The sequence below is a fragment of the Cladophialophora psammophila genome, assembly GCF_000585535.1.
Source record: "Cladophialophora psammophila CBS 110553 chromosome Unknown aczJe-supercont1.8, whole genome shotgun sequence".
Lineage (NCBI taxonomy): Eukaryota > Fungi > Ascomycota > Eurotiomycetes > Chaetothyriales > Herpotrichiellaceae > Cladophialophora > Cladophialophora psammophila.
Genome location: NW_006912929.1, coordinates 1,237,904 through 1,255,661, shown reverse-complemented (window position 1 = coordinate 1,255,661; position 17,758 = coordinate 1,237,904). Strand labels below are relative to the sequence as shown.

The 17,758-nt window shown below is 51.0% G+C and overlaps 6 protein-coding genes across 6 annotated transcripts; 4 read left to right on the top strand and 2 right to left on the bottom strand.

Annotated features, from left to right (window-relative positions):
- Positions 1–3,379: 3,379 nt before the first annotated feature.
- A1O5_06093 (uncharacterized protein) lies at positions 3,380–4,706 on the bottom strand (the record flags this gene model as incomplete). Its single annotated transcript, XM_007746689.1, has 4 exons — positions 3,380–3,619; positions 3,760–4,062; positions 4,259–4,457; positions 4,552–4,706. The coding sequence occupies 4 exons, from the start codon at positions 4,704–4,706 to the stop codon at positions 3,380–3,382; spliced, it is 897 nt and encodes a 298-aa protein (XP_007744879.1).
- Positions 4,707–5,849: 1,143 nt separating this feature from the next.
- Positions 5,850–6,335, top strand: A1O5_06092 (uncharacterized protein; the record flags this gene model as incomplete). Its single annotated transcript, XM_007746688.1, has 1 exon — positions 5,850–6,335. The coding sequence occupies one exon, from the start codon at positions 5,850–5,852 to the stop codon at positions 6,333–6,335; it is 486 nt and encodes a 161-aa protein (XP_007744878.1).
- Positions 6,336–6,397: 62 nt separating this feature from the next.
- A1O5_06091 (uncharacterized protein) lies at positions 6,398–6,973 on the top strand (the record flags this gene model as incomplete). The annotated part of the gene is made up of 2 exons (XM_007746687.1): positions 6,398–6,762; positions 6,823–6,973. The coding sequence occupies 2 exons, from the start codon at positions 6,398–6,400 to the stop codon at positions 6,971–6,973; spliced, it is 516 nt and encodes a 171-aa protein (XP_007744877.1).
- A 2,377-nt stretch (positions 6,974–9,350) lies between these two features.
- On the top strand, positions 9,351–11,442 carry A1O5_06090 (uncharacterized protein; the record flags this gene model as incomplete). Its single annotated transcript, XM_007746686.1, has 4 exons — positions 9,351–9,831; positions 9,906–10,001; positions 10,133–10,803; positions 10,927–11,442. 4 exons carry the CDS (start codon positions 9,351–9,353, stop codon positions 11,440–11,442), a joined length of 1,764 nt encoding a protein of 587 aa, XP_007744876.1.
- Positions 11,443–13,764: 2,322 nt separating this feature from the next.
- A1O5_06089 (uncharacterized protein) lies at positions 13,765–15,390 on the top strand (the record flags this gene model as incomplete). Its single annotated transcript, XM_007746685.1, has 2 exons — positions 13,765–14,869; positions 14,930–15,390. 2 exons carry the CDS (start codon positions 13,765–13,767, stop codon positions 15,388–15,390), a joined length of 1,566 nt encoding a protein of 521 aa, XP_007744875.1.
- A 456-nt stretch (positions 15,391–15,846) lies between these two features.
- Positions 15,847–17,699, bottom strand: A1O5_06088 (uncharacterized protein; the record flags this gene model as incomplete). Its single annotated transcript, XM_007746684.1, has 6 exons — positions 15,847–16,032; positions 16,121–16,529; positions 16,638–16,775; positions 16,843–17,000; positions 17,050–17,384; positions 17,462–17,699. 6 exons carry the CDS (start codon positions 17,697–17,699, stop codon positions 15,847–15,849), a joined length of 1,464 nt encoding a protein of 487 aa, XP_007744874.1.
- Between the last annotated feature and the right edge of the window lie 59 nt (positions 17,700–17,758).

The following is a 17,758-nucleotide window of genomic DNA, read 5'->3' as shown; positions in this document are numbered from 1 at the left end:
AATGAGCGGACCGCGTGCGTTTGTGAAGCTATAGTCTTCGGTGTGGAGGTTGTCTGGAGGATCAAGGAAGTCAGCCCGGAAACCCTTGCGGGGTCTCGCTTAAAGCAAACCCTCCTTAAAACCTTGGCTAGCTAAGGCGACCCCACATCCGATATGGTCTTGATGTTGGCGAGCTGCTTCAGAAGTTTACTTAGTAGATGACGCGTTGGTGGAGTTAGTCTAGGAAAACATCGGGAAAAATCTGGGGAGTGTGGAACGCTCCAAAAGTACCTATTCTGTATAACATAGGCAGACCAGTTGTACGAACCATGTGACCTGCTATTCTGTACAATGTTACAGTATCCAAATCTTATTGTTCTGTATAAACATTGCATGAAACCTGTTCCCCTAGTACGGGTCTTAGTACATTAGGTACAAGGGGGGGTATCATGTACGGGCTGACACACCCTATCAAAACAATTGACACAGTGCACACGTTGCCTTCTCATCCTCCTACCTACCTGTCCTCCCATACACGGATCCAGACTGACCGCGCAGCCAACGCCTCACGGAGAGAGAACATACCCAGGTCCTTACTCTGTATAATATGGCAAAATGGAACCTCTCATAGATTGCCCGAGAACTTTGACTTGCTTGTTCAACAGTTCAGCATTGTGTTCGCTCTAGGGTCTGTCCTCCACAAAAACTTCTTGGAGGTAAACCGATACTTACGACAAGCAAAACACGGCGTCTCATAAGACGTGCAACTCTTGATGCTTATCGTTGACGCCTCCCGTACAATAATCTCACTCAACTTGAAGACATCTAGACCTATCGATGCTCACTGGCAGTGGCACTTAAAAAGGAGTAGTATCAACGTCGCACCCTGCAGGAAAAGCCTCTTCTTGTACTTAAGTACATGAAACCTCGGTTACAATGGGCTAAGGCTCACAAAACTTGGGATGTTGAGATGTGGAAACGAGTTTGTTAGACTAATGCGGCATTGTCTACGACAGGAACCTTTAGGAAAATATACGTTACGTGAAGGGCTGAAGAGAAATATGTTCCTGAGTGCTTGGTTTCCAAACTCGCTGGACATCCATTCGCTATAGTGTTGCAAGGCGAAGTGACTGGGTTGTGCTGCCATGGTGGTGGCAGGAAGGCGATTGAGCTGTTCACAGGTCAGGACAAAAAGACTAGCATTAGTTTTGGCTGTGGACGAGAGGCTTTAAGGCAGAATGGGGCTATTGAGCAATCAGGCATCAACAACAAGACAAGGACAGAAACAGTCGACAACAGTCACAGAATGACTGCGCGAGTATGCCATCGCTGTCAGATTGCTTAACAGTTTACAGTGCTGGCCGTGTGCCATTCTTTACAGTTTCAACAGAGTATTCAATAAGTCTCTGATACCGCCTACCTATTCCTGAGCCTTTCTTTTGTCCTTTTCCACTTCTCAACGCCGCCGCCTTGCTAGGCACGTTTCGCCCTTGCCGCTGCGCCTCTGTGGGTGGTTTTGGAGGCGGTGTTGTCTTGCCAGCGCCGACCAGAAAGGCATTCTTGATTTCCGACCTGCCTGATAGGCCCCTGTGCGTTGTTGCGTGTGCATGCCAAGCCCATAAGTGCTCCGTTACAATATAAAAACGGCGACGACGAGGTCAAATATCTAGAATAATGAATCTTGTTTGATTGTATAACTGGCAGAAACGAACGCCAGCCGAATTTGGCGGTGGCCGTTTCTGCCCAGCATCTAAGCAAAATCGCTGTTGTACGAAATCACTGGCGCTGTTGCTGTTCGAGTCATTCCCGTTTCATTCCAGTTCGGTAGGAATAGATGCATAGGGCATCGACCCATAAAGTTCTCACTGAGCTCTCGCGCTCACAGACGGCGTAAAAAAAAGCTATAAAGGTTCAGCTGGAGCACCAAACAATGTCCCTCTAGGAGAATATACTGTTCCCCTCTCCAGCATAACCCCAGGTATATGACAGCGCCTCATAGATAGGATATTGGCCTAGTCTGAATTCCCGCAAGCGCCGCAAGCGGCAGCGTATCGGTGACGCACCGCCATGGGTCGAGTAGACGGGTCTCCTCGACCTGATTATCAAGGGCGCGCACATACTTGGTGCGCTGACAAGCTCATGTGACGACGGGTTCGGGACACAGCATACTCCGGCTGCGTCACTGTCTGGTATCCTTCACACAGAGCATATCGTTCCTGGGCTGAGGCTGTGCAGAAATATGAGGTTGAGGTGTTGAGAAATACATCATGTACGATGCGTGCATCTGAAAAAGGTCATCGAAGTGTCGAAGGTTGGAATGCCAGCAATCACCGACAGGAAAACCCGAAGCGCTTTGGCATGCATTGTCCTGGGTAACGGAAGACAAGGGCGACAAGCCCTGGAGAACAGAAAGTCCCAGACAACAAAAAGTCCATGAGAACAGAGAAGTTCCAATGTAGCGGAAGCTGCCTGATGGCTGTGAAATGTGATGTACACTCAACAGAAATGGGTTTGGGCCGCTACGGTATCCCTAGGCGCTCGTCACGCCTACTCCTGGGCACTTACCATGCCTCCTACTATGCGCTTTACGTGTTTAAGGCTGCCTTTATAACGTGTTCATCTCGCGTTCTCCAAGAAAAATAAGACTTTGAGCGCCATCCTAGCGCTATTCACTAGTACTTGCTCCAATTGCTCCAATAGTAAAACGATGGACGCTAGTATGATAGTGTAGTTTTAGTGGCTTGGCGGCCACGAATTCTCGTCAAAAATAAAGTTTCACAGCTCGAAACCGAGTACCGAGTATTCTTTCAACGGAAGGCGGATTACATTAAAAATGTGATCGCTGCTTCCCTAGCTCTTGAGGCCCTTCAGTACGACTGGTGAGATATGGGCGACTTTCAAATACGTTGGCGCTAGCCAAGGTGAGTGCAGGGCGGCATAACCCTCGTCCAAATTCGGGGTAAAGTAAGTTCATGGCGGTTTTTACTCATCCATGGCATGATATTATGTCACTGATGTCTGATCGATGCAATTCTCCTGCCTTAACTACAGATTAGGTAGGCTACTGGTCTTGTATCGTACACTCACTCACTCCTCATTCACTCATACACCCAGTCGACTTAGTAATGTAATATTTGATGGAGCATTTCTCCTGCAATGAAGATATGGGACCTTGGCTTTCACTTTTATTTTGATTTTGAACTTGGAGGGTAATTGCGATTTTTGGTTTCCCGTGGCTGAGAACCTCCCCCTTGCGCCTGGATTCAATGTCTCCTTTACCGCTTTAGATTTATTTCCCCTTGTCCATTCCAATTGCCATTCCGTCCAGCCTGCGTCTTCTTGTCCGCACCATTGATCTAATCTCCACTCGCCGAGGGAGCTGTGCTCATCTCATCTCATCTCATCTGGTACCAGCCAGCCTCCGCTCCTGGACCTCGGTCAAAGCGCGACTTCCACTCAGGAACGCGACGACGGCTAACGCACCGAGGACAGGGAGCGTCTGGAACAGGTTCCAGGTCGTGTAGTACAGAAAGAAGACGAATTCGATGCCCGCGATCGACGACGCGAAGCAGGCGTGCGATATCGGCGAGGCGGAGAAGGCCTTGGGCAGGGAGGAGAGATTCAGGCCCAGGGCAACCCACTGTGGAGATACAAACGAGGGAGAGGTCAGTGTTGATTCTTCCAAGCGGATTTGCGGAGGAGGAAGGCGAATGGAGTGTGAGAAGATAGAATATAGAATGTAGGCTGCAGGACGTGGGATATGGGATATGGACAACGTACAGCACCTGCTAGCAATGGTAGGGTTCCCACCACGGCTGCCAAAAATACCAGACTTATAACAACGGGCGGAGATCTAGGGTCAGAGCGGAAGATGTGGTGGATCTCCGGGAGTTTGCCGTATCGGAGTGATTTCTCTGCTGGTGGTAACGGGGTGTTCGGATCCGTCTTGATTTCAAGTATGAAGGCCGGGGAGTTGTAGCCCGGGGTGGTGCTGAAGGAGGCGATCACGATGGATGCGCTGAGCCCTGAGGTGTTGCTCGAAGTTGAGGAAGTGAGAAATTGGACGGGGAGATCTTTATGTGTCTGTCCACGCATCAACGTTGGTCTTTCTGGTCTCCATTGACCGACTCTGGAAGAGAAGGCAGCAAGCCACGATGCCCGTGCAAGCCCAAAGCATGGCGGATAGAGCAGGCGCCCGTGTTCAAGCCGCATGTAATCGTTTCCCGACTCTGCTCTCTTTCTTGCTTTTCATCTTGGGCATTGAGAAAATTGAACGTACCAATTCAACCTTCGCTTTTCCCGACTCCTTTACACTAAACGGATATGAAACGTCCAGCTTCCCTTCTTGGTCTTGCAGTAGCAAAAATGCTTGATGCGGTCTTTTGGCACTCTTTCCCTCTTGCGTTGCGAGGGTGATCTTCAATGTGTCGGAGGAGCCGAGCGGGATGGGTTTGGAGAGCGGTTGGGAGGGAGTGAGTCTGGTTGATGGGTGACAAGGTAGCAGTCAGTACTTGAGCTCTTCTGCATATGTATAGAGAATTGATGAAGCCAAGGTCACTAGATAAAGCGTACTTCTCCTTAATCCCCCCATCCTTGCCAGCTGCGGTGCCTTTACTGGTTACGGTGAGAGAGGCGTCTGCGAATGTCCATGTGGAGGCTGCTGCCGCTGCTGAACTCAGCGTGGAGAAAAGGAGCAGCGCCTGTGGAAGAAATGAGAGCAGACGCATTGTAGGAAGTTGGCGTGGTGCGTGCAGTGGAATGTCCAAGATTCTGTGGGACCTACTTTTGAGAATTGAGCATTGACTGAGGAGATACGTAGCCCCAGCCTCGTTAGCGCAGCCTCGCTTCTCCAAATGCCAAGACAAGGTAGTTCAACATCCAGCCCACCCCTCTTTGGGACGAGGGTGATGCCGCCCTATGCTCACCCCCGATTATATATGCGTACGGGGATCACGCTAACGAAATAGAGGGCGCGGCTTCTAGAATAGCCTCTTAATAGCGATCAAGCCGAACGAGTGAATTGTGGTGTTGGCCGCGGGGTAGTATTTCATTTACGCGATCGCAGAGGGGTGTGAACGGCAAACAGGTGGCTGAGGCTAGAGACCTATGCCTGAAGTACCGCCTACGAAAGCAGCGGTGAGGTGGGAAGGGAGGCGGGCATTGGAAGATTGGATTTCGGTTAGGGAAACCATGTTGATCAGACCAAGACGAGATAGAGAAGAGCGAGGAATTAACTTAGATACAAGGCAGCTACTTCGAATGTAGAGTCTTGCTCGCGTTTATTTGTGTCAAAAAGGCTAGCAGGACATGCCCAACCTCTTCACTTTCTAAACTATTTAGAGACCCTCCTTGGCCCTCTTAGGTCGAAAAGAAACAAGGACCTTCAACATCTCATTCTCTGATAATTTGTGCGTTTTGATTTCATCAGTGACTCGGGTGACTTTAACCAGGACACGCTAGTGGCCATCTTTACACGTCTCAGCAACCCTGTCAATCACAACGTGACCTACTTGATCTCGCGCGGGGCTTAAATGATAAATTGGCCTCAAGAACCGCTCCTTTCGTTTAGGCGTTCCTATTCCAGCAAGGCTCCAAGAATGGTTTGTAGGCGTTGGCGATCGGGTTTCGGCTTTGGTTTATTGCAACGAAACCCGTTGGTATGCTACAGGAGGCGTGCTCCACTCCATGGAAGAGATTTAAGTCATAGCCACTACCACAACGAAAATAATACCTCGCCCCGGGGCCGGACCACTGTGCAGGCTAATCATTGATCCAGTAGGTATCCTGGGCCACGTATTAAATCGGCGTGCTCGCACTCCAGGACACGTTCGTTTTCCTTTGAAAGATTTTGAGAATTGGCTGCGGTAACCATGTCTCTCAGTTTGGAGAAGAATGTGGCTTGGGAAGGCAGCATCCGCAGAATTCTCTACAAACAGCTCTTCGTCCGCCCAAAGCCCCTCCAGTCCTCTGTGTCTCTATCAGGAAAGATTGGCCTCATTACCGGCGCTAACAGCGGTCTCGGCTTTGAGGCGGCAAGGCAGCTTTTCCAGCTGGGACTATCGCATCTTATCCTGGCTGTAAGATCGCAAGCAATGGGAGATGATGCTTTCCGGAAGCTCAACGAGGAATTCCCAAACGCGGTAATGGATGTCTGGATTATGGACATGGCAGACTACGACTCCGTCGTCGCGTTCGCAAACCGCTGCAGGAACTTGGAGCGCCTAGACTTCGCGATTCTAAACGCAGGAGTGCAAATCAGCACATTTAGGCGCAGCGAGAAGACTGGCCATGAGATGACACTACAGACCAACTATTTCTCAACCGTCCTTCTCGTGCTCTTCTCACCACAATCATGAAAGAAAAGAAGGGGTGCGAGGCAGGCAAGCCGCCAGTTATCACCATCGTTGGATCAGACACAATGTACCTCAGCAAGTTCGAATCGTCAGGGTTAATCCTCCCTCGACTAGACAATCCAGCACGGTATTCAAGGTTCCAACAGTATATGGACACGAAAATGCTGCTGATGATGTTCGTTTCTCGGTTGGCGGAGCAAATCAGTCCGGATGATGTTCTCATCAACGTGTGCAACCCGGGAATGACGGCCGGGACGGGCCTTGGAAAGGATGTTAAGAACCCCGGATTTGCGGCCCGTTTCTTCATCCCACTTTTCGTGAAGACTGTTGGACGCTCCGTGGGAGCGGGAGCCAGTGTCTATATTCACGCACTGATAACCGAGGGACGGAAGCGTCATGGAAGCTTCATTAGTGACTGGACCATTAAACCGTAAGTCTCGAAGAAACTCTTCCAAACCAGCAAAGTAATCTCCTAACGAACAAACTTCAGATACCCTCGTCTGATGTATACGCAGAAAGGTCAGAGCATGCGTGAGAGGCTCTGGCAAGAAACGATGGAGGAGCTGCATTTCGCGTCAGATTCGGGGTTTGCCGATCTCTTCGCCTCCGGCAGAGAGAAATTTGTCAACAATCAGAATTAATCATCTGATTGGTAACTTATTGTCTCTCCAATGAAAGCTACCAGCGCAGCTGCATGATGCAATCGAAGTTGATTCAGCTTTCGTCCCTGTACGAGATAACGGCTGGAAGCTTCGTCCAGAGGCGATCAACCAGCAACTCCTTACCCAGTCACCGAGAAGTAAGAGCCATCTCTTGGGAAACAATGCAAACGACGGTGTCCCGCTCAAGGCCACAAACCGCGCCAAAACCCGTCGAGCTTTCCGCGACTACATCGAAATCACTTTCCCTAACTTCTTTGACTTGGGTAAAGAGACCCTTAAAAGCCAATATTCCTACGATGGCGACGGCAAGGAATCTTCAAACAACAGCAATCAACCAAGCTAGAGATGCAACGGGCAACCAACAATGCGTTCATGCTTGCCGATCTTGATATCATATCTAACATGATACATTACTCTGAGACATGTGTAGTATCAGGACTGTTTGATGCGGCAGTTTGATCGCCAGCGCGATTTACAGCAGGACGAACTCGCCATGGACGACGGCGATATGAGATATTCAGTGTCAGCCTTTTTCACACAGGCCAAATGTCTATATAAACAGACAGCAACTCGTTGAAAGGACAGATAGACAGACATCTCTGGGGATAAGCTAATGTTAACCATTTAAGTCATCAACGTGACAGTTCTCAGCTTCACAATTACCCTGATATGATATCAACTTAGCAGGATATCTGAGCAAGTACGAACGTATCTTCGACGTCTTCACCGAACATGTTTTCAACTGAATGAGCTACCAGCTCCCTTCCGTGATCCCCTGGGCCTGGAAATATCAGTGCAATTGGGACACTGAGAACTGTCCAGATGGTTGATAGCATTTGTCTATCCTGAGAGATGTCTGTCTATCCTGTCCTTCAGCGCTTTATATTTCTGTTAGAGGGTTATTCCCGAACGTTTCCTGGCCGCGTTATTTATGACGCTACTGTTCTGGTCAAATAGTCATGATATCACTTGGTCCGTGCCTATTACCCTGTGCATCGTTACAGTATCGTAAGTTGCTCTGTGCGCAAGGGGTTTGATACGCGATATTTGTCACACAACAGTATTCACCAAGATACCATGGTGTTGGGCTAGTTGCTAGGCACAATTTACAGGTAGTAGGCACGGCGACGGCACAGCACAGGAATAGGCGCCAAGATAGGCAAAAGGCGACTTCATTTTTCCGGCTCTGAGCGCCGGCCGGCGTGTTTGTGGGAAGAAGAGGGTGTGAGTGCCGTCTGTAAGTGTCGAGAGTGCCTGGGCCTTGGGGGTTTGAGCCTGATCGCGTGATGCCGCGGACTGAATATTGTTGGCTGAGCATTTTGTCGTCCAGGACGTAGTTGGCGACGGAACCGCCCTGGTCTCCGGTGGCTCCAAAGACTGAGAAGTTATTTGGGAACGGTGGTGGTGTGGGTGATGGTTTGGAACTGTGGTAGTGGTAAAGTAGCGAAGTCTTGAATACGAAAAGGAGCAAGCTGCTAAGAAACCAATGGAAACGGCACAGACACTTTTGCACAAAATCCGAATTTCCATTTCGTCCCTTTCAGTTTTTTTATGCCTCAACGTCACCTCAGGACACTCGATTTGAACAACGAAGTGACGCGGTGTCCAGAGTTAATAACCTGTGTCACAGGCACGAAGCACATCGGATTTTCCGTTCCTACATCTACTCGGACGGCAACGCACATAGGATAAACGAGGGAAATGCGCATGTTGAGTTCCAAGTGCAAGCAGTATAACTACGGGATCAGGTCATAAGCGGCCAGCGGAAAATCGGGCCACCAGAGCCCGACGGTATGACTCTCGCATCGAACAAAAGCACAGCGTTCCATATACCAGTTTGGCTACGCAATGAAGCTAAAAATCACGTCCATCTGATTTCCTCGGAGACGCGCCAGTTTTGTCCGCTTGCGGAGTCGCTCTTGGAGCACTAACGGGCTGCAAATGATGGTATATCTACCGACCGCCACACTCCGACTTAGGTGGCTCGTCTCGCGGCACAAGAAGTCCCTGGTCAGTGGAAAAAGATCTGGATTACAGAGACGATCGGATTTCAGCGAAATCCGTGTGGGTGGCAGGTGTGGATCGCAACTACTGTTTATCGTGCATCGGCACGGATTTCGCGAAATGCTTCGTAACCATGGAGATCAAACAACAAAAGGATCAGGATAACAAAGGACAATGGCAACAAATTTAGGTCCTCAGTATACTTTCCGCTCTACTGATGGCTTCACTTCGTCCAGTTCTCATTGCTTTTCCTTGGTTCTGCTTATGCTTCATTTCTCTACCTTTTCGATTCAAACTCCCCTATCCGATTCGTCCCATCATAGCAACCAACACCACGCCGTCCACCTCGGACATGGAGAAATCGGCTCCAACAGCTGTACTGGATGGCACTGTCAAGGACGACTCCATAGCTAAGACACCAGGGCCCGATGATAGAGAATACATAACCGGCCTCAGATTGTTCATCGTCCTCGGCAGCCTCACCCTGGTAGTATTCCTCGTCCTCCTCGATATCGCAATTCTCGGTACTGCCATACCTGAAATCACAACTGAATTTAACGCGCTGGCTGATGTCGGCTGGGACATTGGCGCCTATCAACTCGCCAGCGCCACGCTCCAACTCATATCTGGGAAATTGTACACGTACTTCAACAACAAGCACACGTTTCTTACATATTTTGCATTCTTTGAATTTGGTTCTCTAATCTGCGCTACGGCCAATTCCTCATCGCTCTTCATCGGTGGACGAGCGATCGCGGGACTGGGTGCGGCCGGCATAGTGAATGGGGGGATGACCATCATAGGCGGTGCTGTGCCGTTGATCAAGAGACCTGGTACGTGTTTTTGAAGCTTCGAGGCTCCTGAGAGATGATGGATAATTGCGAATGATCACTGACCGATCCAACAGTTTACACTGGTATTCTTCTTGGAATCGCCCAAATGGGTATTGTAACTGCCCCGATCATAGGAGGTGCCCTCACCCAACACGCAACTTGGCGTTGGTGTACGTATTTTCGACCCTCATCCATCCACTTGCCGGGCTGGAGTCTTCGGTTGCCATTCTCTTTGTCTCTTCCAATGATTTCCCAATTCTCATAACATAGGCTAATTTTCGCTAATCTATCGTGTGATCAGGCTTCTACATCAACCTCCCAGCTGGCGGTGCTGCAGCAATCCTTCTGTTATTCATTCAGATACCGGAGCTGACGAACAAGGAGCGGTGCTCACTCACATTGGTCCGCAAAATCGCTCCAGAGTTCGACCTTATCGGATTTGTGTTATTCGTTCCCAGCGCCCTCATGTTCCTCCTTGCGTTACAATTCGGATCCGCTGATACGGATGCATGGTCTAGCGCCAAGGTCATTGGGGTGTTCGTTGGCGCTGGCGTTCTCGCACTGACCTTCTTTGCTTGGGAACACAGGCAAGGCGACAAAGCGATACTTCCAGGTAGATTGCTCCGCCAACGCATCGTGTGGGCGAGCTGTGCGTTTGGGATCTGCCTGATCTGCTGCCTCTCCATCGCAACGAACTGGCTTCCGACGTATTTTCAAGCCGTCAAGGGCAAGGGGCCGACAATGAGCGGTGTCTATCTCCTTCCTTCGATGATCAGCCAACTTATCTTTGTCATCATTTCTGGAGCCGGTACGGCTCGGTTGGGATACTATCTCCCCTTTGCGCTGTTTTCTAGTGTCATGACGGCGGTTGGCAATGGCCTTGTGTCGACCTTTGACGCAAAAACAACTTCTGCGAAATGGATCGGGTATCAGGTCGTGATGGGCATTGGAAGGGGAGCGGGCATGCAGATGGTACCTCTCCTCCTGGGCCATCCATTGGTTTCTTCGCCCGAATCGATTACCATTCCCTCATCTCGCCACTAACATATACGCGACGTCCCACCTCAAGTGACAAGCCACTGACTTCATTAACAGGCCCTTGTAGCAATCCAAAACGCCATCCCGGCCTCTCAAATCCCCATCGACATGGCCATCCTCATCTTCTTCCAGAACTTTGGGAGTTCCGTCACCGTTGTAATCAGCAACACGATATTTACCCAAACCCTAAAATCAACTCTCCCGCGCTACGCGCCTTCTGTGTCTCCGCAAGCAGCCCTAAGAGCCGGTTCTAGCGCCGAAGCCGTGAGAGCGCTCGTTCCTGTTGGCCGTCCAGATGAACTGGGTGGTGTCTTGCGGGCATATAGTGAGAGTTTGCGCAATGTGTTCTATTTATTGGTTGGCCTCGCGGCAGTTGGCGCAGTGCTGAGCTTGGGTATGGGCTGGAAGAATGTTGGGAAGAAGAAAGAGGAGGAGAAGAAAGCCGCTGAGCTTGCAAAGACAAAAGAAGGTCTGCATGAGGAAGGGAAAGGCGAGGCTAAAAGATTTGAGGCCATCTGCAGGTTGGAGCTCTTTAGGAAGCGAGTCTCTCCAGGCGCGAAGTTGGTTGTCTAGGTCCATGACCATCTCGAGCAATAAGACCGGGCTCTGTCGCAGTCCTTTGACCGAAAGCAGCTGTTTGAGCACCTGGGAAGATATTTGAGCCTGGTGGATGAGGGCAACAAAGGCACTGACGTCGATCGTACTCCCTGGACAAACATCCTCTGGGATGTGACATGTGATGTCGCCGTCATAGATGGCCCGCTAGTACGTGAACAACGCGAAGAAGTTGCTGGGAAGCTTGATCCTTACAGAAGGCCGTCCCGATCTTTGGTAGATGTGCTTCTCACAGCAATAAACCGCCCAAAAAAAGCTAGTTGCAATGCCGCACTTTGTTCTCCGACATATTTCAGTCTCGAGCTGGCTGGCGATGAAGACCCTTTGCCTGTGCTAGCCGTAATGCCTTCGCATAGAGTAGATACTCGAGCGACGGGCAACCCAAGCCGCCAGCAAAGAAGGTCTGCAAAGTAATTTCAGGACCCTTTCTCCCCTTCTGCATAGACTCACCATCGCCATAATAGCTCGGGTGCTCAGAAGACTATTAGCCGTAAAGAGGACTTTCGTGAGCTCGGCCAAGGCGTTCTGGAATTACATCCACGCCTGTCTTTAGATGTCTCGAAAGCTAAGTTCGGAAGTTTGGGCGAGATATATTCGGCAGCCTGAAGCGTAAACGGTGTTTCCCAAAGGCCGCCAAGCACTGTCATTCAATAATGTTAACTCGCCCCGGAAGTAGGCCCGTAGGTTGCTCTCAAAGTCAGGGTGATACACCACGCCGTATATGATTTCGTCCGACCCCCTCGAAATACGCTGCTGTGATCAGTAACTTCAGTTCTAGAAAGAGCTGTCTGCTTCACCGTTGACAAAATTCCATGCCATGATCGAGTCTGGTTCCGGGGACGGACTCGATAAAACATGCTGGAGTCTATGATGAGACGCTGGGTCCAGGTGGATGTCACTTCCCTCGCAATATCAACAAACCTAGCAGCTCCTATTCTCTATGGCACCCAAGAGATTGCAGACTTAGAGCAGATAGAGAGCCAGGAACCCAGTCCTGCGCAGACATTAGGTCTTCAGTCCGCTAGCACTCGCTTGATACTGCATGCCTACCGTGATGCTCCCAATTTACCTGTGGAGTTATCAGACACTGATGGATCTAGTCAGATACTAATGGACTTACATCTTGAGGCCTTGGCACACTTTCTTCCTCGTCTGAATGATCATTACTTTTTGTCCGATTCCGCGGCACCTCATTCATTGGAGAGGCATTCCATATAGCTTGAAGCGGTGGAGTCGGTCCATTCATCCCTGACCCTGGTCCGACCACTAAATCAAAGGAAATCGCGGGAGACATTGCAGTTGGGCTTTGGTTGTGGCAAGCGAACATCGAGCTGGATGACTTGGATCCAAGATGTTTGCTGAACGGCGCCAGACCATGGACGTTGAAGGCCTGTGAAAGAGAGTCGTTCACGCTAAGGCCGGCTTGGTGGAAAGGGCGCAACGTCGATGTTGCATCTTTTGACCAAGACGTTTCTGTGCCGCAGTGTACTAGGACTCTGGGGTCACTCGTCCGCCGCTCCAGGGCCTGGTGATGATACGATACTCGGAGCTTCCTCCCCCTATGAGAGGCGATATACTCGCAGAAGGCATTGCATTGCTAATAGCGTGACTCGGCCCTATGCATCCGTGGAGAAGAAGCAAGGGTACGCACAAGGCACTTTTCGCAAGGCCGGACTCCATTGCTTGCAGAGTCAACGGTTAGCAAGAGCTCATGTCATCCTCGATACGGCTGCTCGAACACTTGGCTTTTCTTGCGCGGCATCGAGAGCAGGCACCCGCTTTCTTCGAAGGCTCTGGCAGATGTAACATTGAGCATGCCGCTGTTGACTGCGTCCGCAAGAACGAGGGAGTGGTCTCGCAACGGTCATTCAGAAACAGGCGAGATTTGGGTAAGAACTAAGCCCTAGAATTCCACAGCGAGACGCCTTTACCCCACGGGTGCCCCAGAGCCGCCCGAGTGCAAAGCTTCAATATTGTTAAGCCTCCTCTCCGAACTAAAGTAAGAAGAAACTGACGATATGGTCCCTCCGAGGGCCAAGAGCCCGAACCAGCAAATCCAGTGGGCTTCCGAGAGGGGAGGCCCACATGTGGGTCTGACCCCTCGGTGACCTTTCATAGTTGCAAGGCTTCGGCCTCCGAGACCTCGCAGCCTCGTCGCCGCAGGGTATCAGGATAAATATGACCAGGAACAACGCAATGTGAAGAAAGATGTATCGGACAAAGATTGACCATCGGCTCACGTGGTGGGCTGCATCTTGAGTCCCAGTGCTTGGAACAAAAATGCTCTCCGTGTGTGTCCTTGCCGCCCTGGCAATTGCAGCCAGCATGTGGCGGCTGCGCCTTTTCATCACTGCACGAAAGACGCCTGGCGGCCTCAAAGATCTCCCGGGGCCCAAGGGCTATCCAATAATCGGCAGCATACTAGAGTTCCCAAAGACTTTCTCGTATCACAAGTTCAAGGACTGGTCGGACAAATACGGACCTATTTTCCAAGTCAAGATCTTGGGCACGACCCACGTCGTCATCTCAGATGTCGAGATTGCGAATGATTTGCTTGCCCTGAGGGGATCCTGCTACTCAGACCGCCCGCGGATCGTCATGCTCCACGAACTTGTCTCTAGATATGGCAATCTGGGATCCAGTCCACAAAATGAATACTGGAAAAACGGCCGCAAATTCTCATCGACGACGCTATCATCGAACGCCCTTGAGCAGTGGAGTGCGGTGCAGGTAAACCAGGCCGCAAGGCTAGTGTATGACCTGGTCAGTGATGTCAGCAAGTATGAATACCTCTTCGAGCGCTATTCAGCGACAGTGGCGCTCAGAGTCCTCTACAACAAATCCCTCTCGAGATGGGAAGAAAAGGAACATCTTGACAAGATAGCTGCAATAGTCCGCACACTCGAACGAACTGGCGCTCCTGGTGCCTATTTAGTGGATTTTATGCCTTTACTCAAGTACCTACCGTCGTGGCTGGCGCCATTCAAGGCAGAAGCAAACCGGCTACATGAATTTGAGTATTCCTACTTTCGCAATCTCCTCGTCGAGGGTCAACAGCATTTCCGCTCCGAGAATGACAACGCCAAGAGACCCCAGGCCTTGATCCAAGCATATGTAAGCAACAAGGGTTCCTGGAACTTGAGTGATTTTGAGATCGCTTATGTTATGGGGACGCTGCTGGAAGGAGGTTCTGGGACTACATCATCTGCCATGCAGTCTTACTGTCTAGCTATGTGGCACTATCCTGACTGGCAGAAGAAGGTCCAAGACGAAATCGATCGCGTTGTGGGAGATCGACTGCCTTCGTTCGATGACTGGCCTGATCTACCAACCGTACGTGCGGTGATGAAGGAAACAATCAGATGGAGACCCGTTGTTCCCGGAGGTATGTGGCAATGCCTGTCCAGCCTTACGTAGGCAGAAGCCAACGATTCCTATTGATCAGGTATTCCTCATCGCGCCACGAAAGACGATACTTATAATGGCTTCTTCATCCCGGAAGGCGCTACTGTCCACGCAAACCAATACGCCATGTTTAAGAATGAAGCCACGTACCCCGACGCCGAGGCCTTCAACCCGGAACGATGGCTAAACCCAAATTATCCAACCTACCAAGAACCTCTGACCCAGTACCCGAATCTCAAGCGCTTTCCTGCCTTCGGATTTGGTCGAAGGATTTGTCCCGGGCTTGTGCTCGCAGAGCGGTCGCTGTTCATCGAGATCTCAATGTTGATGTGGCTATGCAGCGTGAGGAAGAAAGTGGACGAGGAGGGCCAAGTGATTCCTGTGCCGTGGTATGACTACAAACCCGGCAACAATACCGGGCCTAACAGGTTCGATTTCGAGGTGGAGGTGCGCGACGAACAGAGGTTGCAGATCCTGACAAACGTGGTAGGGATTTCGTGAATGGAACTCTCCCCATCGCAGTCTATCCGGTGTCAACTGCAACGGTATGTGGGCGAGAGGAAATCGCAGGCCTCCTACCGGGTCTTGGGATCGATTCATTCCCTGTTGGGTTTCCGAGGACGTATATCGTAATGGATGCCAACCTAAATAGAACCGAAACTTGAGGCCTGACGGCATTTGTTTAGTCCGTTTTTGTGCTTGTGGAGGTGTGCTGCGCCCACCAGAGTGACGGGAGGAAGGGCGATGCGACGAGTACCTTGTTGGCCTCACCAAAGGCGCTGGAGGTGCTTCGAAAAAGGACTTTGAAATCCCAGGGCGGTGGAATATCATGTACCCGCCACGATTCTTCGAATGCCATTTTCTCTAGATTTGCTGCCTACACTTTCCAGATACGACAACTGCGCGATGGATCCCTTATCCCCACCAGCTGGAAACAAGCGCCTTGGGAATTAGACATCAAGTTCGGAGCGATATGTAAACCTCTAGCCCCTCCTGCACCACGAAGAACGTGGTACGATGCTTCAATGGTCTTCCCGGGTGGACCAGCCCAAAATGGTATCGCCTCAACAGCCGTGGGAGCAGTTTGTTCATCTCCAACAGCGCGAGGTTCCTGCCGAGGCAGAGGTGGCTTCCGCCGCCGAACTGCAGGTGTACTTCATCAGTCGACACCTGGCTAGTGGTGACATGAGGTGGAGGGCTTGGGTTTAGGAAAGAGGCTAGGCGAGCTTACCTGGTACATGTGTCGGTGCATCTCCTTCGCATTGGATTCCAACCAACGCTCCGGACGATAATCTTCCGCATCGGGCCCGAAGACCGTCTTGTCTCGGTGCAAGACCCAGCCGTTCACCGCGACTTCGGTCCCTCCGGGGTAGAACGTGCCGTCGATCTGCATACCCTCGGGTGGAACTTTGCGGTAGATATTCAGGCCCACAGCAGGACGGAGACGCATAGACTCATGGAGGCATGCTTGGAAGTATGGCAGGGCTTGGGCCTCTAGGTAGCTAACCGGGTCGGAGAGCGTCCCTGAGGTGGTGGCCGCGTCGAGTTCTGAAAGGAGCGCCTGATAGGTGGACGGCGAGTTGAGAAGCAGATAGAAGAAGGATTGCATAGTAGACGCAGTCGAGTCGGAGCCAGCACCGCTAAAAGATCGTGGTTAGAGAGTATGTCTGGGATGTTCGAGAAGGAAGGATAGAGCGGGTGGAGGGCGGAGCCAAACTATTGCTGTTCCTTGAGGGCGAATAACTTACATTGCTCCGTGAGCTACCGAAAACACGTCTGCCTCAGTAAACTTGTCAGGAGCGCGAAGGTGCCCCTGGATGAATTGCGCCAGCAAGTCGTCCCGCCCTGTGCTTGACTTGCCATTATTGTCCATTTTTTTTCCGATTCTGCAGTTCTTCAAGGGCCATGCGCGTTAGCAGGACAGGCTTGAGACTCAGCCCAGGAATATATGACGCCAGGGGGTTGAGTCGCAGCAGGTAATGCAACCATGGGATTTGCCCGACGAGGCCGTCATAAAATTGGACATCGTCGATATACTTTATGCAACCCTCAACATCGGTGCCTGTGCCGACAAAGCCGTAGCGGTGGGAGAAAGCAACTTCGCCCAGAACCTAGAGATTCTTGTTTAACCCGGTCGAGCACGTCGGAAGGTAGGCTTACATCGAAGGCGAAGTAATGGAGATAGTCTCCAAGGTTACAACGTCTCTGTCCAGCGTTGGCAAATCCATCGAGTCTATCCATGAGCTCCTTTTCGATGGCGTCGATGGAGGACGACATCTTTTGCAGCGAGGCTAAGCTGTACGGCTGGACTGTAAACCGCTTCAGCTGTGCGTGCTTCCATTCGCGGATCTCTGTAAAGACATCCGGATTCTCGGCTGGTGGAAACACCCAATAAAAGTCGGTCTTCTCAACGCCCTTTCCCACCGCAAAAATATCTTTGGCCGCCTCTGGAGATGCAAAAGACAGCTCGTTTGGACCCGTGCGGACGATCGGACCTTTGAGGATCAAGAGCGGGTCAATACCAATCCTTGATTGTCAGGAAGGGTGGTGCGGCGCACGTAGCATGCCATACCATATTTGCGATGGAGGTCCATGTAGTCGTGTTCACTGTGACCCTTGTACGTGACCCAGAACTTCCAGACCCGCGAGCATGACGCCAGCAGCGGCCCAGGCCATGTACTTAGCGGTGAATTATAACGTTTGTATAGCCCCCTCGCCACCAGCAACAAGAGCAACACCAGCAAAAAATGAAATCTCGGTATCTGAAGAACGTTGCCCAAGAGAGGGCCAACCACCGAGTCTGGCGACATGCTGAGAGACTGTGGTTGCAATAGTGAGAGAATGTTGCTCGCTGGTAGCTAGATACTGG